Source organism: Platichthys flesus, chromosome 15, assembly GCF_949316205.1.
Source record: "Platichthys flesus chromosome 15, fPlaFle2.1, whole genome shotgun sequence".
Classification (NCBI taxonomy): Eukaryota; Metazoa; Chordata; class Actinopteri; order Pleuronectiformes; family Pleuronectidae; genus Platichthys; species Platichthys flesus.
This window is the reverse complement of record NC_084959.1, coordinates 12,352,111-12,378,663: the sequence shown is the minus strand read 5'-3', so window position 1 is coordinate 12,378,663 and position 26,553 is coordinate 12,352,111. Positions and strand designations below refer to the sequence as shown.

General features: G+C 41.2%; 2 protein-coding genes across 2 annotated transcripts; both read left to right on the top strand.

Annotated features, from left to right (window-relative positions):
- Positions 1-389: 389 nt before the first annotated feature.
- Positions 390-8,705, top strand: gabrr3a (gamma-aminobutyric acid type A receptor subunit rho3a). The gene is made up of 9 exons (XM_062407068.1): positions 390-919; positions 1,519-1,631; positions 4,125-4,192; positions 4,287-4,510; positions 5,207-5,289; positions 5,971-6,108; positions 7,026-7,178; positions 7,720-7,913; positions 8,052-8,705. Exons 1-9 carry the CDS (start codon positions 777-779, stop codon positions 8,352-8,354), a joined length of 1,419 nt encoding a protein of 472 aa, XP_062263052.1. The 5' UTR covers positions 390-776; the 3' UTR covers positions 8,355-8,705.
- A 2,210-nt stretch (positions 8,706-10,915) lies between these two features.
- Positions 10,916-26,505, top strand: LOC133969847 (adhesion G-protein coupled receptor G2). The gene is made up of 31 exons (XM_062406550.1): positions 10,916-11,026; positions 11,180-11,283; positions 12,363-12,433; positions 13,230-13,307; positions 13,902-13,972; positions 14,073-14,773; positions 15,454-15,484; positions 15,570-15,607; positions 15,692-15,822; positions 15,902-15,974; positions 16,604-16,662; positions 17,960-18,010; positions 18,105-18,172; positions 18,301-18,341; positions 18,448-18,487; positions 18,922-18,956; positions 19,060-19,187; positions 19,298-19,418; positions 19,511-20,010; positions 20,110-20,311; positions 20,551-20,707; positions 21,246-21,413; positions 22,054-22,176; positions 22,280-22,325; positions 22,411-22,514; positions 22,624-22,748; positions 23,234-23,605; positions 23,718-24,001; positions 24,871-24,972; positions 25,292-25,444; positions 26,061-26,505. The coding sequence occupies exons 2-31, from the start codon at positions 11,204-11,206 to the stop codon at positions 26,162-26,164; spliced, it is 4,257 nt and encodes a 1,418-aa protein (XP_062262534.1). The 5' UTR covers positions 10,916-11,026; positions 11,180-11,203; the 3' UTR covers positions 26,165-26,505.
- The last annotated feature ends 48 nt before the right edge of the window (positions 26,506-26,553 follow it).

Sequence of the window (26,553 nt, the reverse complement as noted above, 5' to 3'; positions counted from 1 at the left end):
ACTGAAGAAAAAAGGGGTTTTGCCGATTCTGTACATATGTTCTTATATTTGATGAGTTTAAATCATTTCAAATCCTCAAGTAAGGAGTCATATCCTCTGCTATGAATGACATCTGCTCGGGGGTCATAAGTGCAACGCTTGCAGATGTGGCCCAGACATATGCTTGCATCCGTTTCTTCTACATGGGAACATTAGCATCCTCCCACCACTGCAGTGGGCAACTCCACGGAGAAGCCTGTAACGTGTAAAAGTAGGCTACAGGCTTTTATTTCTATCTGGCCAGAACGATGATGAAACTGCTGGTTGTATTACCCCCCGCCCCCTCTCCCCGCCCCTCTGCCGCCGCCAGTTTGTAGGTTAGTGAAAGATTTCACCAACCACAGATAAGAAGATTAGGGAGGAATTAATGGTATTCCTTTGTCATTATAGGAATAAATTGATATTTGGTTTTAAATCAGGGGTTGGGGGAGTCGGAGGAACATGTTGTGTCAGGAGACGTAAGCAGCGGGATGGCACAGTGACAAACGAACTTAGCCAGGGGGATGCCTGTGCACTGGAGCTAAGCGCTGGATATCTCGACCGCTGTATCATGTTACAGGAGATGAGAGCGGGATAATGCAGAAGTAGCTGGGTGTGTGCGTGGGGCGGAATGAGTGCTGCTGTGACATGGACGTACAAGTAGGGGACGGGGGCAGCTGTGGCATTCCCTGGGTGAGACGCTGACGCAGTGGGAGGAACGTGCAGGTTCCTCTCGTCTTTCCAGCCCCAGCTTAACCATGAGAGTGGCCCTCCTGGGCCTCAGACTGATGTGCTTGGCCGGGTTGTGGCCCATCACCCAGCTCCACGGCAGCCACCTGCCGAACAAGAGGAGACACAAGGATGAGTACGTGGGAGAGAACACCAGACAGAAGCACGGAGGGTGAGCACCGGTTGGACTTGTTGCTTTGATGAGTTGATTTTTTATGTTAAAAATTGGCCCCTTTGATGACTGGCATCCATTTTATGTGATGATATTTGACTGAATGGAAATATGGTTGTGTAATATGGTTGAGTTTTTCGTTTGACGTCAGAGAGATTCGAGGTAGGAGCAGGTTATACAATCTTTTGAGATGAGAGATAAAGAAGATATGACTCGATGATGTAAAGTGTGTTGTTTAATGACAAGAAAAATATTGACATCATTCATAAAGCTGGATTTTGGTTCACATTGCTCACTTTATGATGACACTAAGGCCAGATGAGCCTCTTGGTAAAACAAACAAAAGATGTATTCATTCATTCATGAGACCGATACAAGTCAGACCCGTCGGTATCTTAAAATCGCCATTGATTCACCGAAAGTAACAGAACTCTCATCAGACGGACGACTTTGGATTTAATCATCGTGCTAAAAGTCCAATTAACCATCACTAAGACCCTCGACCAGATGTCAGCTCTGTTTCAAGTATCCATTAGAGAGAGAAAGCTGGGGATGGATGATTTTAACGCAAGCTGTTCTCTGTTGTCTTTGCTCCTCAGGCGGGTGGATCTTAAGATGAAAAAGATGGACAGCACCAAGTCACTGCTTATTAAATCTGAGCAGCTGCTTCGCATTGAGGACCATGACTTTGCAATGCGGCCGGGCTTCGGAGGTAAGACACACACAGATATCCATCTTTTTAAAAAATCAACTTAGTTTCACTCTTCGTATTAATAAATTTGTCTTATCATTTTGAATAACCATGTGCCTTTCTGGCAACTCAGTAAGGTCAATATAGGTTACTGTGCTGTCTTTTGTAATATGCCTCCAAAAAAAACCCAGTGACCTAGATCGTCTGCAGTGTGAGACAATGACTGCAGACAGTGGGACAGATAAAATAATCTCAACTGCGAACATAATTCTGCGGGGGGGAAATGAAAAAGCCTGACGTCAGAGGTCCTTCGTGAAACTGCTGCCAGAGCTTTTCTTTGCTTAAATCTACAGATTCATAGGTTTACAAATTGAATTTCCCAAACTGCAACTGTAGAATATGTAAATGACAAGCTTGGTATGGATGACCACAATTTTTAAAACAGAGCAAATACAAAAGCTATTGCACAAAAAATGTTACATTGTGGGGATACGGCTCTGTGAACTGTTGCAGGCTTCCTGACTGGCTGTGGCACATCTTATCTCCTTATTATCTCTGCCAAGGAGGTTTCTTTGCTGTTTTTCTGTGAACAGGATTACTCAGCAACTACTTCATACATTTTGATGAAATTTGTTGGAAGGGTAGAGTAAGGGCCAAGGAAGAAGCCTTTCACAGATCTAGACAAGGGAGCAAAGGAGAAAAGACAATTTCACCAATTTCCCAGAAGAAAAATGAGTGGTTCATCAATTATGGAGATGGAGTATGCACTCTATTGAGTATCATTGAAGTTTAATTTGCAAACAATACAGTTCTTGTGAAAGTGCTTTATTATATGTCTTGTGTACCGGTTGAATGTGGTAAATAATTTGTTTGGATTTTAGAGAACAATAGAGCAATATAGAAAATAATAGAAACAATGCGGTTGACGTTGCCATCCACTCATTTTGTCGGCTTGTGATTCTTCCCACATCTGAGTCACTGTTTGAGTTGTATCAGCTGTGAATGAAATATGAATATTATTGACGGGTTGGACAGTATCATACATCCTTGCTCCTTGTAGTTGAACTATTTCCTCAACATTGCTTTACAGCCTTTATTGTTTTGCACTGCACATGCTTCTTGTTGCTTCAGGTGAATTTTACGCCCAGATGAGAAAATAACGAGGACTTTTGGTCCAGGACCCTAGCTGCCCTATATAATCCCTCCCACCTCACTAACCTATTCTAATCATAGACTGATGGTTTTGAGAGCTTACCTTCATTAGATAATGGCAGTGGGTTGTTTTTAATTCACATACATTAACAGTAGTGGACAATGACATAAGGTAGAAAGCGTTCAATACGTGTCCGGATAAACGGACGCATTGCTTCTTCTGCAAAAATAAAGTTAAATCACTGCTGGAAGCACTTTATCTTTATCATAAGTGACAAATAATTGTTTGGATATATTTAATAGCTAGAATTCAGCTTTTGAGGATTTAGAGGGTCTCAAGTGTCAATCAGACACCCTGTATATCAGTATTTCGCACCCAGGTTGTGTTGCAGGTTGAACCGTTTGGTTGAACAGCCTCAGTGAAGGGCTGGTGCTTCAGTTTCGGACAACAAAACCACAAATGGCAAGAAAAGCCCTGACTTACATCCCGGCCCTGACCTCTTCTGTGATGAGTTTGCATGTTTAACCAGTATTTGTGTGGTGTACTTCAGGTCACATGCACAAAATATTTCAACTGACAGGATGGTCAGCATTAGTGTTTGTCTTGTTGTGTTTCATAGAACCTAAATTCATAAATTAATTAGTGCTTTTGTAATCCACATATGATGTTGACTACATAACACAAGGGATATTATATCCATGTAGGTCACTGTAGTGCGCCCGTTATTCCCACAGCAGGCCAGATTTCATAAATAGCACAAAATCAGCTTTATATATCTTGTCTCTCTGCAAATGTCTGGTTTTGAAAAGATCCTATGTTTTGTATGAGTATATTGTTAAAAAATTAACAATAACTTCCCTTAAGTTAGCTGTAACACAATGTTGATGCTGTTAAGACTGGGCTAATGGTGCGCTTGAACCTCTTGTGGACAAAATGAGTATAACAACAACAAACATTGAAAACTAAAAATGACTTGGGACATAAACACTGGAAAGAAAATAATGGATAAAGTAGTTTCTTTAGTCTTTTGCCTCTCAGGTATTTTGTAGCATCTTTTTTGTGCTTCCTGTGTGAGCAGGAGACTTGACGTTGCTGTAGATCCATTACTTCTGAGTAAATCTCTTTTAAAGTATTTATTCAGGGATGTATGATCACAATTCTGAGCCGAGGCATGTTTATGAACCTGCATGATGTCGGGGTCATCGCTCTCATCCAACCTTTAGTCTGTCATCTGTACACTGTGGTTCATGTCATGTTACTCAGTCGTGGGATTTACATGTATATAATCCCTGGTAGATTCTCGGAGGATGTGATCTAACTTCTGCTTAGAGCTGATCCATTAAACGTTTGACCCTCTGCAGGTTCAGCTATTCCTGTCGGCATCGACGTCCAGGTAGAGAGCATTGACAGCATATCGGAAGTAAACATGGTACGTGTCTCGAGTATTTGACGATATACAGTATCTCATTTTTTCTTTTGGGCTCGATCCACTGTTTTTGTTTTCATGTATTTTTTATTTCTAGGACTTTACTATGACTTTGTACTTGAGGCATTATTGGCAGGACGATCGGCTGGCCTTTCCGTCCAGCAGCAACAAGAGTCGCACCTTCGATTCACGTCTTGTGAAGAAAATTTGGGTTCCTGACGTTTTCTTTGTTCACTCTAAACGGTCGTTCATCCACGATACAACCATGGAGAATATCATGCTGAGGGTTTTTCCTGACGGCAACATTCTCTACAGTGTCAGGTGAGAAGTTTTCTTCAGTGCACATAAAGAGATTACGTTTAAACAGGAACAGTCAGACTATACGATCTGGATGAAAAGCTGCCACTGTTGCCACTATTACAAAATAAATCTCCACACGTTCCTATTTTCAATTTCAAATGGCTTTATGATTGGCTGAGGGGGATGCATTGATGCTAAAGAGGTGCAATAGAAACAGCAGACAGTGGATGGAACAACATCATTGTTGCATTCAGCTTTCTACTTTCAACGGTTACGTAGTCCTGCTTGAAGCTTAAACATCTTTATAAATTAAATTAAATAAATAAAAATATTGTAACAAGGTTTAAAAGGGATATCAATCTGGAAATGTAACGACCCACTGGAAGCTCCCAGCAGGGTTGAGAGATTAGAGCCTGAAAGGAATATGAAGAGGTTTCAGACCACAGTCACAATATCCATTTCAACCACAGATGTCCACAATATAGCGTCATCCCTAACAGCTCTCTATGACCACAGGCCCCGTCAGGCACTAAACGAACCGATCAGCTCACTTGTACCTATCGCAAATCCGTCTAGTTTTGTTTTATACCACATTTGACCTCCTACTAGTTGACTGGTTAACTCTATCAATCTAAACTCTGAAAGTCATTCATCGGTGCAAATATAGCATTTTCTCTGATTGTGTGTGTGTTTCTTTAACTCTGAGCTGTGTTTCAGGATCACAGTGACGGCACTTTGCTCGATGGACTTCAGTAGTTTCCCCTTGGACACACAGAATTGCTCCCTGGAGCTGGAGAGCTGTGAGTATCAAACTGCAGCTGGGGCACTGCTGCTCATAACATATTCAGTGTTATGCCTGCAGGAACACAATTAGTGCATTAAACCTGAACAAAAATTGACTTCAAATAATTGGCTTGCTTGATGTATTTTACTTAAATTAGAAAATGTTCTAACTTAAAAGGTGTTGCTAAAAAGAACTAGCCAACGTGCTTCCCTCATGTAAACAGCATCATCGAGTGTATATCCAATGTTGCTTTCCATGTAAACATAGTCATTGCGTATTGCAGCTCCCGATGCATCAGTATACTCCATAACCACACAGTAACACTCACTGTCTTCTTTGTACATGGAATAAATGATTCATAATCCTCAATCAGGTCAATCTCTGTGCATTGTATATACGTCTGTCTCTTTGATGCAGATTTACGAGGGATTATTGAAGATGCTCATGACTGACGATAGAGTCAGGACTGCTTTATAGCATTGTGGGGGTTCTTTTGTCTTTCCACTTCCTGCTTCTTTCTCCTCATCTCTCTCTTCCTATCTCACATTATGAACCTCATAAAGCAGGGATCCTGATCTCAGAGGAGAGTCGGTAGTGGTCAATTTCCCCTCACTCTCCTCTCCTCTGAGAAAAACATTGTCTTCTAAAAGAGGCAACATATGAAGGTGACACATCCTCCTTCTCTCCTCTCTTGAAGATGCTTACAATGAGAACGACCTCATGCTCTACTGGAAGAACGGGAACGATTCGTTAAGGACTGAAGAGATCGTGCTCTCTCAGTTTTTTGTTGAAGACTTCCAGCCTTCCTTTGGGCTTGCCTTCTACAGCAGTACTGGTACGTGAGGCTGGAAGGACTATCAATAGTGTTCAGCTAAAAGAAGCCTAAGTCTTGGCCCAGATACCATTGTCTACACTAGAAGCCACAAAATATTGTCCGTTTCATCATCCAGAGGCCAATTTTTTATCAGAAAACAGTTGACAGGCTCCGAGATGGGAAAGTTGATGCTGGGGAAAAAAACGTTCCTGGTTTTGTGTGAAGCCTAGTTCCCTGTGTTCTACTCATAATGCTAAGCTAAGTTCATCCACTGCATCTGGTCAAGACATGTTCTAACAAATAACCTCCCGTTAAAGTCTAATTAGCTACTGCACTAAACAAAACAACTCGTTTGTTTGCTTAACATGTACTGGTGGTTGGATTTGTTACTTTCTGGCAGAGTCAAGTTAGCTTTTTTTTATGCTAAGCTAAGCTTTGCGGCGGTAGGCAGTGAAACTCCCAGCAAGAAAACAAATCTGCAGAGTTCCCAAAACACTGAACTTATTCTTTAAATGCTTTTAAGAAGACTGAAGCATTGATTCCCTGAGATGTAACGACATGTTCAAATTTGTAATATCACTATCATCGGGTGCCTTTTCATTGGCAGAATTAAAAAGCAATATGTCTGTTTTAGTTTCAGGGTTGATGACTGACGGCAGCACCCAGCCTACCGCTGCCACTAACACATTGTTTGTGTGAGAAAAACAGACAGAAAGGGGCCAGGGAGATTTTCTTCTCAGTGTGAAATAATCTTGCAAGGACCAGTTATATAACAACAGCTCTAGATAGATCTGCCCCAGAAAGTAATTTCTCTGACATTTAAGTTGTAGCTTCTTGCTGTAGGTCCATCTTGCACTTGATTCACCCTTTTCTTCTGGTCATTGAACCTGGCTGCTCCCCACTGCTAGTTTCTGTTTTATTTTTTATCTCTTTTTCAGGTTGGTATAATCGGCTCTACATCAACTTCATTCTCAGGAGGCATATCTTCTTCTTCATGCTTCAGACGTACTTCCCCACCATGCTGATGGTGATGCTGTCCTGGGTGTCCTTCTGGATAGACAGGAGGGCGGTACCTGCTCGTGTCTCTCTTGGTACTGAGAACATGCGTCAACACGGACATCGACATGTTAACTGAACATTCAGCCTCTTACAAAAGACACACATTTCTTAATATACGCGATTGATGAACAAAATAGGCCCCGTTCAGACACGTCCTGAGAGATCCATTCACAAGTGGACAGTGTTCAGTTCGTCTGTTCACAACTGGCACAAATGTGTCCTGAATGTGTGATCTGTGACCACTTGTGATTGGAACTAATCTGCAAGTAAACATGTACACCATTTCTGTTTGCGTTTTTAGCCAGTCGGACTTTACAGATGTGTCTGATGACAATGTTTGTGTCAATGCGAGCAAGAGAGAGAAAGAGATTAGGTGGAGTCAGGAGGGAATGAATGAATGAATGTGCAGCAAGTAGCTGTGCTAAGTAAGATTTGACCCATTGGGCATCATTATGTGTTGATTAGGGTTGATCAGACACAAATAATTATAAAAAAATATAAATTGGAATATATGTTGTTGTGATTCAGCCAATGTGACCAACTCTTCACCATGTTTCTGATGTTTGGTTCCAGGCATCACCACAGTTCTGACCATGTCCACCATCATCACTGGTGTCTCAGCCTCTATGCCACAGGTGTCTTACGTCAAAGCCGTGGACATCTACTTGTGGGCAAGCTTCCTGTTCGTCTTCCTGTCCGTCATTGAGTACGCTACCGTCAACTATTTCACCACAGTCGAGGAGATGAAGAGGCTCCGACGGGCAAAGGTCATTCACATTTAGTTTAACTGTGGCCTAGAATGGCCTCTTATATAACATGTGACTTCTGACTCGCTGAAATAATTCCCTATCTGGAGCTCTCTGTCCTCAAAGCCTAACGCCCCTCTCCTCCCCCTGTCCCTGCAGATGCCCTCATCTTTCAATGCCACACAGGCTATGGCGTTTGACGGCTGTTACCATGACAACGACATTGACCTGACTCCTTTCTCGGAGGTGTCCAGCACACCGAACACGGAGAGGAACACCCAGACCCGGAACTCCACCGTCTCTGCACCCACGGAGGGCACCAGGCTACGCCGCAAGCACCCTCTTATAGAAAACCTCAGCTTCATAATGAGCAACAGCTACATGATCGACTCTTACTCCAGAGTCATATTTCCCCTGGCTTACCTGCTCTTCAACATCATCTACTGGAGTCTATATGCATAGAGCATGAACTATGCAGAATAAACACTTTCACTTGTTTTCATCATTATACAGTAAAACACCAACAGGCTGCAATAAACTAATATATACAATAACTTGTTCTGCTGTGGGATACGACCTCTTGCATGATGTCTTCAGTTGTAGCTTGGGGCAACCCCTAAGTCCGCTGTTGCTTTATTTTAGCTGATTTATTTATTTATGTATTTTAGCATGCCTGTTTTATATGAGATAAAGTATTAATCATACAAATATATTTACATTTTTAGGGATTTATTTTATTGTGGGATTAGACACAAAATATCAAACTGTATATTTGCAACACAACTTCTTGAATAATAAACTTATGCTCTTAAAGCCGTGTAAAGCTTGATTTTTGTGTTTAGGAAAGGCAACGCGTTGAAGTATCATCACTAAGAATTAAATGAGCAGATTTAATCCTGAGGCTACTTTTTATCTGCAGCCAGCCGTGAGTTGATGTTACACTTGAAAGGAGACAAGCCAGGAAAGAAGAGTAAAAATATTAAAGCACATATGTAATATGTACATTATATAATGCAGTGTTACTGCAGGTTTTTTAAGATCATAATCAATTTAATTTAAAGCCTATCATTTTTTTTTCAGAATGTAATATCATAATTGCAACGCTACAGCAGAAAAAAGAGAAATGCTACATGACTTAAACTATGACCCCACAAACGATAGAGCTAGACACATCACACACAGAGATCACAGCAGGCACACAATGTATTATAACCACAACAATAACAATATATAGATAAATGCCATGTGACTCAGGATGTAATCTTTATTGTGCTGGTTGTGGGGAGGGGCTTTTATCCCTACATTAATGCTTTGATTAATTAATATTGGTATTAATTGTTCTATAGATGCCTCTGTTTGGCAATAGTGACTCTATTTTAATATTCCATTCAGATTTGTCGTTACAATTATAATCTATACAATAATACATGAATAGTCAATGCTTTAAACCAATTTATGTAAATATACATGAATGGATGAGGATTTGAAAGTAGAAGAAAACATGGAGAGAGGGGATTACATCCTCTGACGTCACTTATGCTCAGTTGCATAACGTTCTGCAGCGGGACAAGAGGCTAGCAGGATGATGGATTGTCACTGTGGTGTCAGGAGGATAATGTATCCTCCCCCACAGTGTGGCGCCAGAGCTCCACTAACGGGAATATAGGGGCAGGTATTTATTCGGGTCATACTGGCACCACTAACAATGTCTGCGAACATGTGGATCATTTTAGATCTACACAAACACTGATGTTCAGGGCATCACTGGACAACATGCACAAGGATCATTAAAGGTATAGTGTGTAGGACTTGGGAGGAAATTATTATCAGAAATTTTATATAATATTCATCACTATTACAAAGAAATTCAACCTGGCAGCAACATTTGAAAAGTTACCCAAAGACCTGGCAACCCTGAGAGCAGGTCCTCTTCCACAGAACCCACCAAATTGTACCGCCGTTCTACAGCAGCCCAGAAGGGACAAACCAAACACAGGCTTTACAAAGCGCCTTTTGCATTCTTACATTTCCTGAAGGCTAATGTAGCTTCTCCCATATGCTTGGAAAAGAAAGAGTGAGGTGAGGTGGGGTATTAATTTAGCTGTAATGCGCAATTCACCACTAGATGTCACTAAATCCTCTAAACCTGTCCTTTTCATCAGATAAAGACTGTTAACCTCCCACATCTAATTTCCAACAGACAAGAGAGGCCACTCGAAGTCTGTTGTTCTTAGAAGATATTTTGATCTGACCAGCCATCATTTTATATTTGGATCCTTCCCTGAATTAAAAATAAAGACGTTCAAAACCAGGCCTCTTGGTTTCTCTGCCCTCTGGACTCCCCCTGGTGTACAGACAAAGAACAGCAGCTTTCAATACTCTTGATTCTAACTTATCAAAAGTGCAGGAAAGTCATATCATCACATCTATTTGGAAGTATTTAGAAGGTATGAGATAAACTACACGTGTGAAAGGTTTTAAATTTGTCTTCAAATTACACTTTTATTTATAAATCCAGTTCAATGATTCATCTGCTTTAGTACATAAAAAACGGGGCATATTGATATATATTTTTATACAATTTTTATTTTTTATTCATTCTAAGAGTGTATTTAAACATCATGTTCTTATTGTTCCCTAAACAACTGTGATGTTCTGTTTGCAATGCGCTCTACAGGGTGGAGCTGTATTCAATTCAATCTGGTCAAATACAAGTTTGAGCACCGCAACAATGACAGAGATAAATGAGGCGGCGAGCGATGGAACAAGCTCCTCCCCACTCACAGTCCTGAAAGGCCAGAGCAGAACACTACCGCGACATAATGCTCGGCTTCTTCTGACGTAACGGTGAATGTCTGAATGCCAGGACTCTTTTTTTAGCCCCGCAGTGTTAACCAGGAAACTCCTGTCAACAGTCATGTCTGTCAGTGACAACCCTCACAGGTTGGGACACACCCTGAGGCGTACCTTTATAGTGGAACAAATAAGCAGAAGTCAAATCTGGAAATACCTCGTCCACAGTAGTGGTGTTTGCATATCAGTAGCAGGTAGAGAACAGTGGACCTTTTTGATTTGGTATTTATCTAAACAACTACCGGTACAGGAGCTGGACATTTGATAGGGACTTGCTCAAGGTAAAGTGGCAACATGTGATTTGTCAGGCTTGTATTACACAAGCATGTGTCAGCTGTAGATCCGGGCACACAGCAGGCTGCCAACATTAATAACCAGTTCTGTGTCTATTGACAGAAGAAATAATCTCATGTTTGCCTGACTTTGTTTTCAAGTTTGGATTTTACCCAGGGGACGCCATGCTACATGGAAATGAAGACAAAGTCAAGATTTGCTCTGGTGGATCTTCATGCTGCCAATCGTATGCCGTCTCTGTAAGGTAAAGCTGAGGACTCTGTTTGTGTGTGTGTGTGTGTGTGTGTGTGTGTGTGTGTGCGTGTGTGTGTGTGTGTTCATTTGTCTTCTTTTTTCTTAATTTCGAATCACAGTTGGTTTTTAGGGATTCAGGATAATTCAACAAGATAGGTCATCTAAATACAGATAAAAGTATTAATTCCATTGAACATTTTCGTAAACCTCTAACCTAGTTTCAAACCACATTTAGATTTTTCCTTACAGCAAGATTACACAAAAAAAACTAAACAGATGTCCACTATTTTTGTCCTATTATCTTTATTTTTAAGTCACTGCTAATATGTTGAGGAACAGAGCACAGGATGCACCTGCTGCAATGTGGTACAGTGATGTAGACAACTTCCTCATGAAGGGCGGATCAGTGGATTCAACCTACAAACTACCTGTTTACCTACACCTGTATACTAAGGCAGGACATCTGGATTAATTGAGCAAGGCAACATTGCTTTTTGTTTTGCTCAAATCGTTACTTTAGCTTAACCTTTCTGCCAGGGACTTCTCTCTGTAATATCTCATACTTAATTTTACATTAGTACTTTGAACAGCTTGAGTAGGTTTTGAGATATTATTTTGTGATAATAATTGAGAATATAATATATTCTGAGCTGGTGGAAACTCATGTCTCCAAAGAGTGCGGCGTGTTGTATTTCTGCTCGCCGTTCGCCACAGCTGAGAGAAAAGGTTATGTCTTTGTTCTGAGGTTTTCCTTTACTTTAAGGTGTGTCTGAACTGGAATGCATTCACATGGTCAATTTGGCGCTATTGACTCCTTCAGGACATTACGAGATAAGGCTAATGGACACAATGACGTGATATAATCATGGAGGTACAGCGTTCATTAGCATGGGCGTGCCAAGGCAAAGGTGTTCCTCAAGTTTTTCATATGACTCATTGTGAAGCTTTCCTTTGACTGTGGTAAATGAATAGGTGTGAGAATCGTCAAACGTCACTACAATGAAACTTGAACTTGATATTTTATATTGCGGGCAAGGAAAAAACAATTTGAAAAATGTTTACAATTATTTGATTTGTGACCTGTTACAGAATGAAGAATCCTGGCTCGCGTGTCAGACACCTGCACTGGCTGCAGATACTACTGGTCGTCCTGCTCACAGGTGAGGACTGACATCAGCTGTGACAGTTTAAAAAGCAGGTTGTCTACAGACAATGGAGCAATAACTCCATTCTTAAACTGTAACTGTGTGACCCATCTTCCATGCTAATCACACACGCACGCACACAAGTCTTACATTTTTTCTAGCTCATTACAGTAACCTGTTAGTTTAGTTTGTTTGCTATCTCTTTCCTAATCAGAGAAGCCTCCTCATTCAACAAAGTGGTAAATATACTGATAGTATAAGCCACATAACGTCTGCCTGGGCCTCTCGACCATGTTAGGCAACCTAAATCTGAACTTTCAAGTTTTTTTTAAGTGTGCCAGGGTGATACCAAATGGAATACATCGAAATCCTTCATTTTATTTATCTATTTATTATATCAATTTACTTGTATTTCAGTTTATTTTCTCTGATTGTTTGTTATGATTTAGTGACAGCCAGTGACCGGAGCCCTTGTGTTTTGGGGTCGTTAATGTGTGATGAATATAGACTGAAACTTCACTGGAGGGCGGAGGCATACAATCGTAGAACAGTACTTCTAATATTATCTCTGTACTTTATAATTACATTAATTATGTACATAAATGTCTTTCAAATCTACAGATCCATCACAGGATTTAGAAATTTGAATGTGTTGAATCTGGTCCATTAAACATTGTCAGGATGTCCAGTGTTTTCCATGGGGGGGGGGGGGGGGGGGGGGGGGTCACATCCATCAAGTCATGTTGAAGTGTAAATATCGTCTGTGTCATTTGTTTCTGTGCAGACTGACAAAACGCTTTTCTTCCCTCAGGTCACACTTCCTGTAATTCCACCTCCACTGCTCCGTTTCCTCCTCCGACCCTCTCCACAGCAGCTGCATCGACCTCAGGTAAACTTACTGAAGCTGTCAGAGTCACTTCAACTCCGGTTCAAACATCTGGCCACAGAACAGGCCAATCGTCTATTTCAACTGGTTGTGACAAGTTCTGATCACTGCTGGTCACACATGGACCACTGACACTTTTAATATTTTTGAAATTAGTAGTTTTCTATTATGGTTTCAGTCAATAAATGAGAGCTGCATATTTTTACATCCAATACTGACTGTTCCGTAGTGTTGGTGAGCAGATTCTTTCTGAAGTCATTTCAGTGAAAAGGTTGACTCCTTGTTCTGTTTAAAAACCATGAACCTAATGTGAGGTTTGAAAAAATGTGACACTGCCCTTTAAGATCAACTTGAGCCACGAAGATTATAACTTGGCCAACGTAAAATATCTGTTTTCTGCGGCTTTTGGATGTGGATGATGTTTTAGCTTAGTGGTGATCATTTATCCTAAAATGTTTCTGTTGGTTGCATCGTGGGAAACGTAGGACCCTGTAAAATTCTTCGATTCAAGAATATCTCATCCAATGCTGCATTGATTTTGATCATTTGGTTATTATGTCTCCTCAAACTATGTTCTGTCCTTGCTTATTATGACAGCATCCTACTCTCTTCACGTCACTGTGGATGTCATTGGGCCGGAGAAAGACGAATCAGAAATCAAGAACTGGGTATGTTGGGGAACTGGTTTTCTTATTGGAGTGTCAGTTTTATGATGTCGGTTTGAAGCTTATGATTAAATGTAATGAACATCATGTTCTTTTTCTACAGCTTGACCAAGTGTTCACAAACCAGCTGGTGATCTGCGTGTCTCCAAGCCCAACAGCAACTATAACAACTGCCACTACACAAAGTACATCTGCGAGCACCTCAAATGAGACGACACCAATGATGACAGCAGCAGCAACACAACAAAACTACACAACAACAACCACACACACTGCATCTGCGAGCACTTCAAATGAGACGACACCAACGAAGACAGCAGCATCACAAAACTACACAACAACTGCCACTACACGAACTGCACCTGCGAGCACTTCAAATGAGACGACACCAATGACGACAGCAGCAGCAGCATCACAAAACTACACAACAACAACTACACAAACTACATCTGCGAGCACTTCAAATGAGACAACACCAATGAAGACAGCAGCATCACAAAACTACACAACAACAACTGCCACTACACCAACTGCACCTGCGAGCACTTCAAATGAGACGACACCAATGACGACAGCAGCAGCAGCATCACAAAGCTACACAACAACATCTGCTACAGCTGCAACAACGGTCAAGAGCACCAACACAGCTACAACATCTCAATCCAACACAGCAGCTCCGACGCTGAGCAGCAGAACGACAACTGTTTCAGCCGACAACACACAGACGCCAACTCGATCGAAGAATCCAAATTCAATCAAGGAGCTGGTAGCTCTTCCAATCAGTGAAGGACTGACAGCAGCCAGGTATCACAACGACGATTAAGAAAAACAAGACAAGTAATTCAGGAATAAATGACTGAATTATTTAATACAACTTCTTTATTAATTAACTTTGAAAAATGTATTAATTAATAAGTTCATATATTTATACCTCACAAAGAAATGTTTGACCAGAGAGAACTATGGCTCAATATTTTACATATGTTTATGAGAAGTGCTGAAAAATGTTGGATCATTATGAGACTGTGGCGTGACTCATTCAATGGTGGGCTGCCACAGTCGCAGTAATTAAATGGAAAACCTGTTTTTAGGTGGAGCTAACACTACAGCAGCAAACATAGAGGAGAATCAAATTGTGCTGCTGTTAATTTGGAAGATAGACGAGCACTTGCAACAATGCATATTTAAAACATCTTAAATTTGTTCCTGTGATCAAAACTTAAGAAGAAGCTGACGTTGTGTTCACCTGAACTGAGGCCACAAGTTTTAATCACAAAATGATGACACATGAAAATGTACCGTACCTAATTTCCCCAGAATTGCATTTATATTTGTCATCATGTTTTTCTGTAACAGGCAAAAATGTATCGGAAGAAGAGAAAGTTAAACTAGACAGACAAAGCGAATTTGATGACTTCTTAAAAAAGTTCTATAGTGCATACTTAACTCAAACTTGCTCTTCATTGTCTCAATTTACTTTGCAGAAGGCTCAGAAGAGCAACTGGTCTATTTCAAGTAAGTCAACTTTAAAACCTATGCGTAGTTCACAGCGTGTGAAGGGAACCATCACGTTAATGGGGATTCATTTCTGTTTTCACAGGAAACTGAGGTCTCATGCAGCCAAAAGAATGCAATAAAGTAAGTGGAATAACCCACTGTTTTCCATTGAGTGAAATGAGTGAAAACGATGTATCTGTTGCTAACACTGACCTTATACCTCAGAAACACAACTTGTTTTGTGAAGCTGCATCTAAGCCAGGCCGTGTCTCCATGCTGTATCCTCCGTACTCTCTGTGCGGCCAGTAAGGCGTCCCCTGATATCCGGGTGGTAGGAAAAACAGCAGATAGAATCGGTGAGGGCCCAATAATCATCAGTTACAAAATTACCAACCTAAAAAGTCAACGCAACTAACCCACTGTGTCACTGAACAGGTCCGATACAAAATGGCTGTGACCCACTTGAGAGAAACAGGTGCATTTACAACGGTCCCGGCAATGCATCGTGGTAAGAACCTCTGTATTTATAAAGTGTGTGTTTTCATCACTTCCAAACTTGTTCAACAAATTAACAACAAAAACAAGAAACACTAGAGTACTGTGAGGCTTGAATATAATCTAAAATTACAATTTTTCTTTCAAAGTAAACTTACAGTACTGCCCTTGCATTTTAAAACATTTTATGAGTTTTTTGGGGGGGGCCTTCATAGACTCTATATAAACGGTGACAAAACGTTTCCAGCACACGAAGATACAGGCGCTGCCAGAGTCAGACCTCGACCAATCGAGATGCAGTTTCAGCAGTCAATCAGGAGGTTTAACTCCCTTTTTAAAGCATCAATTAACTAATCAAAACTGGAGTTAGCGGAAAAGGGGGCAGATCAAATCGGGTTGAAAATGACAGACACCATCGTTCAGAAAATAAATTTGATATACATATTTAGATTTGCTAAAACTCCCATCAGCTAACATTGAGGAGGAATGATTTATGACCTGTACTGTAGCCAGCCACTAGAAGGCAATCAAGACACTTTGGCTTAACTTTTTGGGAGCTGTCATGTCGTGCATCTTTACTTCTTTATATACAGTCTATGGGTCTAACAGGCATGCTTCAACTATGGTTTTATCTGTCACCAGTGAGGCGTCCGGTGATGCATATGTGGAAGATCAAGACAACTCAACTAACTGTCAACCAGGTGAGTAAAGGAAGTGTTCAACCACTTGGAATGTTTGTCACTGATCGACACACAATAACACACACGATTAACATGTTTCTTAGAGCAAATACATTTTTCTTCTATTAGAGGAGGTTTTGTCTCTGGGCGGGTTGTTTGTGTTTTATCAGTTGTTGTTTGTTTCATAGACCAGAGAGACTGAACATTTCTTTCAGGGTGCATCAGTGTTTTACAAGCATCTTGTGCCATGTTTCAGTAAATCTCTCTTTGTGACAGTTCTTCCTCACGATCTTGATTCAACATAAGCAGCAACAACAAGGCTCCTTCACAAACCCTCCTTCTAAATGAGGATCCAGCTTCTCACCTAGGAACTTACATGTAAAACTTTGTTTCTCGTGAGAGCTGCTTGTGAGCCCAACAAACTCGACCAGGCATCTTCCAGGCTTTTAAACGACCGGTTTCTATTCCACTTGAACAAGAAAGACTTGTGGGAACAGCAGCAACCGACTTCCTCTGCTCTGTCAGCCATGACAATACTTGCTGCCCGCGTGTTTCCTTCTCCCTGTGCGTGGCCTGACTGGCACCATAGATTGTAAAGGTAGATGCCATCTCTACCGCCCTCTGGTGGCTGGTATGAGTACAGGTCATAAATACACCCTCCTCCATGTTAGTAGGTATGAGATGGACCAACAAAATACAATTTGTATAAAAGTTAACATCAAATTGAAGTACAATAATTGAAGTAACTGGCGACGACTTCTTAAAATGTGAAAAAAAACAACAGAATAAATACCGAAAATGCCTCCATAATGCTCCTGTGGTGTCATCCAAGTGTCCATAAGCCACGACATTCAAAATCGACACGAAACCTAAATTTAGCCTAACTGTCCACTGTTATCCTCAGCCCGGAGCTGCGTTCACGTTCATGCGCACACACGCACAACCTTGCGCCGCTCTGCTCTCGCCCAAGGTGCTACAGCAAGTATCTGGATAACAGGACTATGTTTAGGCTTTCAAAGTAACAGTGCGACATTTTGGGAGATACACTTTCTTGCTTGAAGTAAGAGGAAAAGCTTAGTACCACATATTTCTACGTGGTAAATATGAAGCTACAGCTATGTAAGACCAGAAAGTGGGAGATGTTGTGACACAATCTCCAACTTCAAGTGTTTGTACCTCTGGAGTCAAATTTAAAATAATGCTGTAATGTGACAAAATATCGTTAACGTTGGTTCAATGCCGATGACGAACTTAAAATCAATGTTTTACTGTGGTTCTGTAAACACTGACACGGTGAACTAATGTGATTTGACTTCAGTTTCAGAAAGAGAGAAGAACTGCAGCTGCTCAGCGTATTGCAGCAGAACTGGTTCGTATTTTTATTTGATAACTAAACCCCCAGATTATTATCTAGATCCAAACTGAAAGCTTTTTACAAGTTACCTTTTCTTCTTTGTTTTTAGATGCATACTACACCTTTCAGATATTAATACAGAGTCCAAAGGTGGACAAGCCATACGTCTTGTCCGAGGTAAGTTCCAGTGCACACACAGAGCATACATACATGCATGAATTTACGTTTCAGTATTTGTCTTTACTTTATATATTCAAAAGTTAAATTGTTATTGCATCAAACTGTGTGGGATGTGTCTTTTACAGGTTTCTAAAATAAAAGCACCAATCTGCTCTCCAGCTACAGGGTAAATTTGGCCTTTCTTCATGTATATACAAACCAAGCTATATAAGAATACATTGACTTTTATGAAATGAAAAATAACTCCAAATGTTTGGAATGTTCCTTTTCAGGTTTTCATGTCCTTGGTCCCTCATTTCATTAGAATACAAGGTAATCAGCCAGCAACACGTCATAACTCTGAGTTTTATTAATATTTTGGCCGTTGCCAAACCCTAGACTGTAAATAAAGATGGATGACACATCTCCACCTCCTCCTACATTTCCTCAATAAAACATATCCTGATACGGTCACTGGCATCTCACATTGGTGACGTTATGTGGAGGCACAGTGCACAATAGCGACCATGGATTGGATAAAAGTGCTTGATACACATTGCAAGTCAGTCTGCTGTTATAGCATCAAATAAACGCCTTGTCATCCATGTTTATAAACAGTCTATGATCAAATGTAATCCTGGCCTATTGTCCACATAAATAACATTTTAGATTCTTTGTTCATTTTGCCTAAGCACAGAAAATAAATGGTAATCTATATAAATGATATACAATCACTTGAGTTGACTAAAATGGATATTTCTACGCAGGATGTGCATTTGTTCTGTGGAAGCACAGGAGAAAGGTAATTAATCATTTTAAAAACACAACACATCGTATGTTCTGTTGCAGCATTTTATCTGTGACTGAAACTTCTGTGCACCTCTGCCTTTTTCTTTTTATTCCAGTCTTGAAAGCTGCAAAGTGATTCTCAGCTTTGCTCATGAGGTTCCAATCTGCAACGTGTCGGCAGCGGTGACCAATCAGTTTGCGTCCAATGACCTGATCAGTTTTGATGGACTGGTGACTCGAGCAGGTACATAACCATAAATCCATTCAAAATCACTTCATACAGTCAAGAAAAAATAAAAACAGACGTATGATGTAAAAGTTCCTCATTTATGTGATATCTGAAATGTCATGCAGCAATATGTGGGAATTCAAATACCAGTGAGGATCCACTGACGTCCCAGGTCACATGGGACAACAGGAGCCTAAAGCCTGACAAGTTTTGTAATGCAACAGAAGAGTCTATCAACCTCACCTGGTTTGTACGATTTCTATAACACAAAATGTTACAGCCGATTTTAAACGCGTATTTCCTCTGTTAGATTTCAATCTGTCCTTTTTTCTTAATAGTCAAAATGGGAAAAATGTGGTCGTGAAGCTGGATGAGAAGTGTGTTCACAGGCCGTCCACCACAGTCGGCCCGAACGTGACGGCCATGCAACCAAACACCACCACGGCTGTGAACGCAACCTCATCCCCACTGAACACGACTGCTGAACCCCTCAGCAACACCACCGCCACTGCTAATGTCACAGTGACAACACTCAACACAACCACCGCCACTCCTAATGTGACAATGACAACACTTAACACAACCACCATCACTGCTAATGTCACAGTGACAACACTCAACACAACCACTGCCACTCCTAATGTCACAATGACAACACTTAACACAACCACCATCACTGCTAATGTCACAGTGAATACAACCCTCAACACAACCACAAACAAGCCTAATGCTACTGTGACAACTACACTCAACACAACCACAGCCACTTCTAATGCTACTGTGACAACAACCCTCAACACAACCACAACCACAACAAATGTAACCACAACCGAGTCAGGTTTGTGATCACTTCAGCATTGTGGAACCACTTTAAACTTCCAGGTTTATATTATTATGGCATCATTAAAGTGTCCCGTCTGCATTTTGTTGACTGCAGCTGAACGCCAGGCCGCCGCGATGCTGAAGCTGACCAGAGACGTGGCCAACCTGAACTCCAGCCAGGTGGATCAGCTGGTGTCTCAGCTGCAGGATCTTCTGTCGGGGCCGACCATCAGCCTGGCTCTGGGAAACAGCACCGTCCACATCGTCAGCAATCTGCTGGGCGCTCCTGCTGAGGTGCTGGCCGACTCCAGCAGCAGGTGGATTTATTTAACATTCTCTGACACATTTTGGCCCAGAGCGTGTAAAACAAATGCATTTTGGTGCATAGTGAAACTGTGGGGGGACAAATTAGAATATGGCGATCACATATTCCTCATACTGTGACCTTGAGCAGGTCTGGGGCCCAGGGGTTGGGAACCAGTATAACTGAACTGGCTCAGTGAATAGTAGATTAATTGCTACTGTAGACAATAACACCTCCTCTCTGTTTCATCAGGATTATAGAGATCATTGACACAGTGGGGTTGAAGCTGGTCCTCAAGGATCAGGCGGAGACCCTCTTGGCCTCGGCCGTGGCTTTGTCTGTGAAACCAGTAGATGGCAGCAACTTTCAGGGGACTATTTTTTCCATCTCAGACCCCACTGATGTACTGGTATGTCATCATTAACATTTCTCTTTAAAAACTGAATGTGGTGTTTTATTGCTCTAACATCACCAGTGGAAAACTTACTGGACTTACTGGGATATTGAGAGTGGAACAAAGTTCTGGTTATGGCTTTTTAAGTAAAATTGTGTGTTGTCTTTTATACTGATAGTTTCATAATTCTGTTAATGACTAGAAATTGTTCTCCAACATAACATAATATTTGCAAATAAATTATAAAGAACGAGTTCCCTAAAGCTTTAGATTTCACCCACATGAATATATACACATGTGGAAAGGCTATTGCTGATTCTGACTGCAAACATTCTCAAGGTGAACTAGGTCAGAAATCCAGACTGCCAACCTACTTCTTTTAATCTCAAACAGGATTTCTAATGTCATTTCTGTGGGTGCCTTCCTGGACTACACTTGTTTTTGTGCATGTGACGCAAAGCTACTGCAGAGAGTTGCCCCAAACAACAAGCGGTGAAAACGTCCCCGGTGATAAAATCTGTTTGTTGAGCCTGTGTCTCTCTGTGTGCTGCAGGTCCGTGGGGATCCCAGGTCGAGGAGGAGCGTGAGAGCAGGAGACTCCTCCATCCCTCAGGGCTCCATCAGGCTGCCCCCCACCCTCACACAGGACCTGACCACCGAGCAGCAGCAGCTGGCCTCACGAGTCCAGTTCAATTTCTACCAGAAGAGCACGGTGTTCCAGGTCTATACGTTCAACCCATGTCCCATTCACATATATGTCTTAAATATTATTAGCTGGGAGACACAGGGAACTTAGACTCTTGGATTTTGATTTTAACAGATATTTATCACTCTTATCACCTTTGTTTTCAATGCCTCCAGGAATTATGTTTGAGGGACTTTCCTCAAATGTGGTAATTTTTTTTTGTGTTAGATGACCTGATTAGATTTTGATGGTCAAAGGTCAACGTCACTGTGACCTCTCTGAGATAAAACAAGAAATCCTTGAGGGATATTCTTCAAGTTTGGTATGAATGTTCACTTGGAATCAAGTCTGAACTGATTGTTCAAAGGTCAGAGTCTCTTTCATCTCACAAACCGGATTTCGGCCTCTTGATATCTCAAATTGTCAGATTAAGTGATTTGATATAAGTGGTCAAGTGTCAAAGGTCACAGTGACCTCATATGAGTCTGGAAAATGAATGTCGGCTTGACCTTCATTGGTTAATGGAAGCTTACAACCACTGATCGCTAATTTTAGTATGTATTATATTTCAGGTTTAGTGCTTTAAAGTGAAGTGATGCATTTTCTTTTGACTTTCACATTAAAACAATTGTTTTTCCAGAGTGATAATTTGTGTTGTCTCCAATCGGCCTCACAGGACAGCTCTTTGGTTGTACGCAAACTTAACAGTGGCATCCTCGGAGCGAGTGTGGCTAACCTGTCAATCACAGGACTGAAGGACGATGTTGTGATTCACTTGAGGAACAACAAACCAATTCCTGTGAGTCTGCTTTCAAACACTGTCCCTCCCCCCCCCCCGACATCAGGTCCCGTTAGAGGCTGTCAACTCATAAATGCTCTTGTGCCTTTTTCCCAAACTCCAGGTAGATTTCAAGGCCGTGTGTGTTTTCTGGGACTTTGCATATAATAGTAAGGCTCCTTTTCTTTTTTAACAATTAAAAAAATAACTTGCTTATAAGCAGGTTAATATAAAAATCTCTTTTCTACCCAACAGATGGGTCAGGTGGCTGGAACGAAAACGGCTGCTCTGTCCTGAACAGCACAGACAACATGACGACGTGTGGCTGCAACCATTTAACCAGTTTTGCAATCCTGCTGGTGAGAGGATGATCCATTTTCTAACTCATTCTCAGGCATCTTTTTGTTTGCTGATTAAACATCACTCCTGTAACTTCTCTGTGTTTTTCTCCTGTTGTTTTTTAAACAGGACCTCGCCAGACAACCTTTAACCGATCCTGTTCAAGCCACCATCCTCACCTTCATCACTTACATTGGCTGCGGAATCTCTGCCATCTTCTTGTCTATCACCCTCCTCACCTACTTGTCGTTTGGGTGTGTATTCAGAGCCATTATATAAATAACACAGATCCAAACTTTGATAATTCCGGTTGAAGCTCTTGGCTTTTGCTGCCGGCGACAGACAGTGGCCAAAGGCATTTTGTTTACGGCTGGTCCATCCCAACTTTTTCAGGAAACTTCTTAAAATTTGATTTGAATACTCGACGTGAACTGATTGGATTTTGATGAAGCTCACTGTGATCTCAGAAAATCTGAGATCATCATTGTGAACGCATTATCTCAAGAACGACTTAAGAGAATCCTTTAAAATTAAGTCTAAGTTTTCACTTAGAGTCCAAGATTAACTGATTAGTTTTGGGTGGTTAAAGCTCAAAGATCCAGGTCACTGTGGCCACAGAAAGTATATTACCTTCAAGTTGTACTATTCTTTTATAGAATGTACTTAATTCAAAATACTACAAAATAGGTGCATATATTTACGATAAATTCAAATCTTCTACATCATTTAACCCCTGCAGGAAGTTGCGTAAGGACATTCCGTCCAAAATCCTGATCCAGCTGTGTCTGGCTCTGCTGCTGCTGAACCTCGTCTTCCTGATTGATGCTTGGCTGGCGCTCTACCCAGACGCCCTGGGCCTCTGCATCTCCACCGCCTGGTTCCTTCACTACTTCCTGCTGGTTTCCTTCACCTGGATGGGACTCGAGTCCGTCCACATGTACCTGGCCCTTGTCAAGGTCTTCAACAACTACGTATCGCACTACATGCTGAGGTTCTCGTTTGCCGGCTGGGGCATCCCGATGATCGTGGTCATCATCGTGATCGCTATCGACAAAGATAACTATGGTCTTGTCTCCTATGGAAAGTTTTCCGATGGCCCTACTGATAGCTTGTGAGTCTTTCGACACAAAGTAAAAAATGCTCAACAAACAACAAAACACGTGAAATCAAAAAGCACAACACAAATATCCAACCAGCTGACTCTCTCCTGTCTTCTCCCACAGCTGCTGGCTGAAAAACGACATTGCCTTCTACGTCTCCGTGGTGGCGTACTTCTGCGTCGTTTTCCTCTTCAACGTGGTCATGTTCATCGTGGTGGTGGTGCAGCTGTGTCGCATCAAGAGGCAGAACCCACACAACATGCAGCACCGCACCACGCTGCAGGATGTGCGCAGCTTGGTGGGGATAACCATCCTCCTGGGCCTCAGCTGGGGCTTCGCCTTCTTCGCCTGGGGGCCCGTGAACCTGGCGTTCATGTACCTCTTTGCCATCTTCAACTCCTTGCAAGGTGAGGGTTCACATCACAGTTTATCATTACATTTGAGCGTTTTGTACTTTTCTTGAATCCATATACGAAAGCACCAGCTTTCTCTGGGACTCTTTGTTATCGACCCAAATGAGTTGCATGGTGCATGAGCTATTACAATCTACTCCATCTCTACCTTACTCATGAACACTTGCACCAAACCTGCAGGATCTGCTCGGCTACTTTCACTCTGCCTCGAGTCCAGCTCTGATCTCAACAAACACTTTTAAACAAAACAACCTTTGTCTGATAGTGTGTTCGGCATTTGAGGCTTTTAAAGTCAATGTTACAACAGTCGTTCAAACCCGTAGTAAAAATAATATGTGATAAATAGTAAATGGACTGTGTTTATAAAACTCTGATCTTATCGACTACTCAATGTTAAACATGTATTAACACTCACCAATTCACAATCACATTCATTCAGGGCCTTTAAAGTGCTTTTTCTATCATTCACAATTCAAACACTACCAGCACAGCTGTCGTGGGAAATGTAGAGCTCAGTATCATGCCCGAAAACACTTTATAATGTTGACTGTGCCAGGAGTCGAACCATCAACCTCCTGGTTAATGGTCGACAATCTCTTCTTAAGTAAAATTTTAATCTTATAGCACACACCTTGTGAATTTTATAAAAATATATATATATAGAGAGAAAGAGAGCATTATCTAGAAATAATGGACTTTATGCACACTGGCAGTTTTCAGTAAAACCTAAATACATATGGAAATGACCCCTAGAGGAATAGACAATTGTTTCTGTATCCAGTAGCAGTACATCTAATGACTTTGTGCTGCACACTGTGAAAAAGACTTGCTGTGGCCTTTAAAATATGCTTCTGTTTTTGCAGGTTTCTTTATATTTGTGTTCCACTGTGCAGTGAAGGAAAACGTGAGGAGGCAGTGGAGGATATACCTGTGCTGCGGCAAAATGAGACTGGCAGAGAACATGGGTCAGACATGGTCACCTTGCATTTCACAGATCCACCATTATTTGCATGATTGCAGGGAGTAATGACACATTGAACTCTGATGATGTTACATTTAATATCGTCAAATCCAAATCAAATACATTTTTTTGTATTCCTTGTATTCACAAATCATTTGCCTCTTAGGGTTTAACAATCTGTACATCCTCTGTCCTTAACCCTTGACATTGGTGAGGAGAAACTACCAAAACACTGAAACCTCAGGGACACACACAAAGGGAGATCCAGTCTCATGGAGCAACTACCTAAGAATATTAATATCTTGTGGACTTTCTCTTCCCAGAATGGAGTCGTACTGCTACACAGAAGGCTACGAAGAAGTCGTCAGTGACCAGACTGACGTCCCTTCAGTCGTCCCAGTCCAACTCGTCCAGCTCCTCCTCTTTTCTCGTCCACAATACACCACAACAAACAACAGAGCAGACTCGTGGCATCGGTGAGTGAAGAGAGCCGAGTTTTTTTTTACGCCAGGTTTAGTCATTAAAACACTTACTGTATGCTTTGGTTGGCTTTTACAGCAGGACTTTACTCCAACCATATTATACGTCTAAATAAGTTTTGTATATCGCTTTAGCTTATTAATCAATTTCTACTGTAACCTTGATTTGACATATGTTGACAATTGACTTTAACATTATCTTATATTACACCAATATACACGGAGAAAAGTAGGATATTGGTGTATATTTATAGATATATTTATATTTACATTGGGAGAGGATCCTTTTTACAGAGGCCGACATGTTTTTTTTACAGTAGCCCAAACTGTACAAACTAAACACCTTTTGAGTTTTTATGACAACTGAATGCTACCACAGGTTCTCCCTCATGTTTGAAAGCGGAAGGTGAGGCGAGAGGTATTCAGCTGCAGCTAGCAACTTCACCACTAGATGTTCCTAAATTCTAAACACTGAACCTTGAAAATGTTGTTCAAACATATTTTGTGGTGACATAATGTCCATCTGTCTGTCAAACAGCTCCTCATTGGGGATATAGTCATTATATAGTTAAACCCATTTATTAGAGATAATGAAAGCAGTGTTGCGTTACAGGCAGCCCATATGACGACCGAACAATCACAGCAGAGGAAGAGCCCGGCATGGACGTGGTTCACAATGAGATCAACAGACAGTACAGAACCCAACAAGCCTCCTGATCCACAAAGGACAGAACACACTGTCTAAGAATGGCTCTTATTTTGAAATGCATGTATATAATGTAAATTAAGCAATGTTTTATGTATTTTGAGAAAATGTTCAATGTAAATTATGATTCTTGATTTTTATACATTCACAAATAGCATATATTCCTTTGTACAGTGATGTAATCAGTATATTATATTATAATGGTAAAAGGCCATATAAAGAAAAGGTAATAACATATATTTAAAGGGTGTCTTTCTCAGAGAATAATTCATGGATCTTTCATCCATCCATCATCTGTACTGCTTTCCTCTCGAGGGCCGCAAAAGGACTGTTGGGCCTCGAGGAAGTTATGAACTCTCCCAGTGTTACGCTAGTTATTCATTACTTACTAAAACCAGAG

Excerpts from the sequence above, each read along its gene's own strand:
- gabrr3a (XM_062407068.1), top strand. The coding sequence starts at position 777 with ATGAGAGTGGCCCTCCTGGGCCTCAGACTGATGTGCTTGGCCGGGTTG. Across the intron at positions 920-1,518 it reads ACCAGACAGAAGCACGGAGG|GCGGGTGGATCTTAAGATGA; the intron begins GTGAGCACCGGT and ends TTTGCTCCTCAG. Across the intron at positions 5,290-5,970 it reads CTCCCTGGAGCTGGAGAGCT|ATGCTTACAATGAGAACGAC; the intron begins GTGAGTATCAAA and ends CCTCTCTTGAAG.
- LOC133969847 (XM_062406550.1), top strand. The coding sequence starts at position 11,204 with ATGCTACATGGAAATGAAGACAAAGTCAAGATTTGCTCTGGTGGATCT. Across the intron at positions 11,284-12,362 it reads TCGTATGCCGTCTCTGTAAG|AATGAAGAATCCTGGCTCGC; the intron begins GTAAAGCTGAGG and ends GACCTGTTACAG. Across the intron at positions 13,308-13,901 it reads AGCAGCTGCATCGACCTCAG|CATCCTACTCTCTTCACGTC; the intron begins GTAAACTTACTG and ends TTATTATGACAG.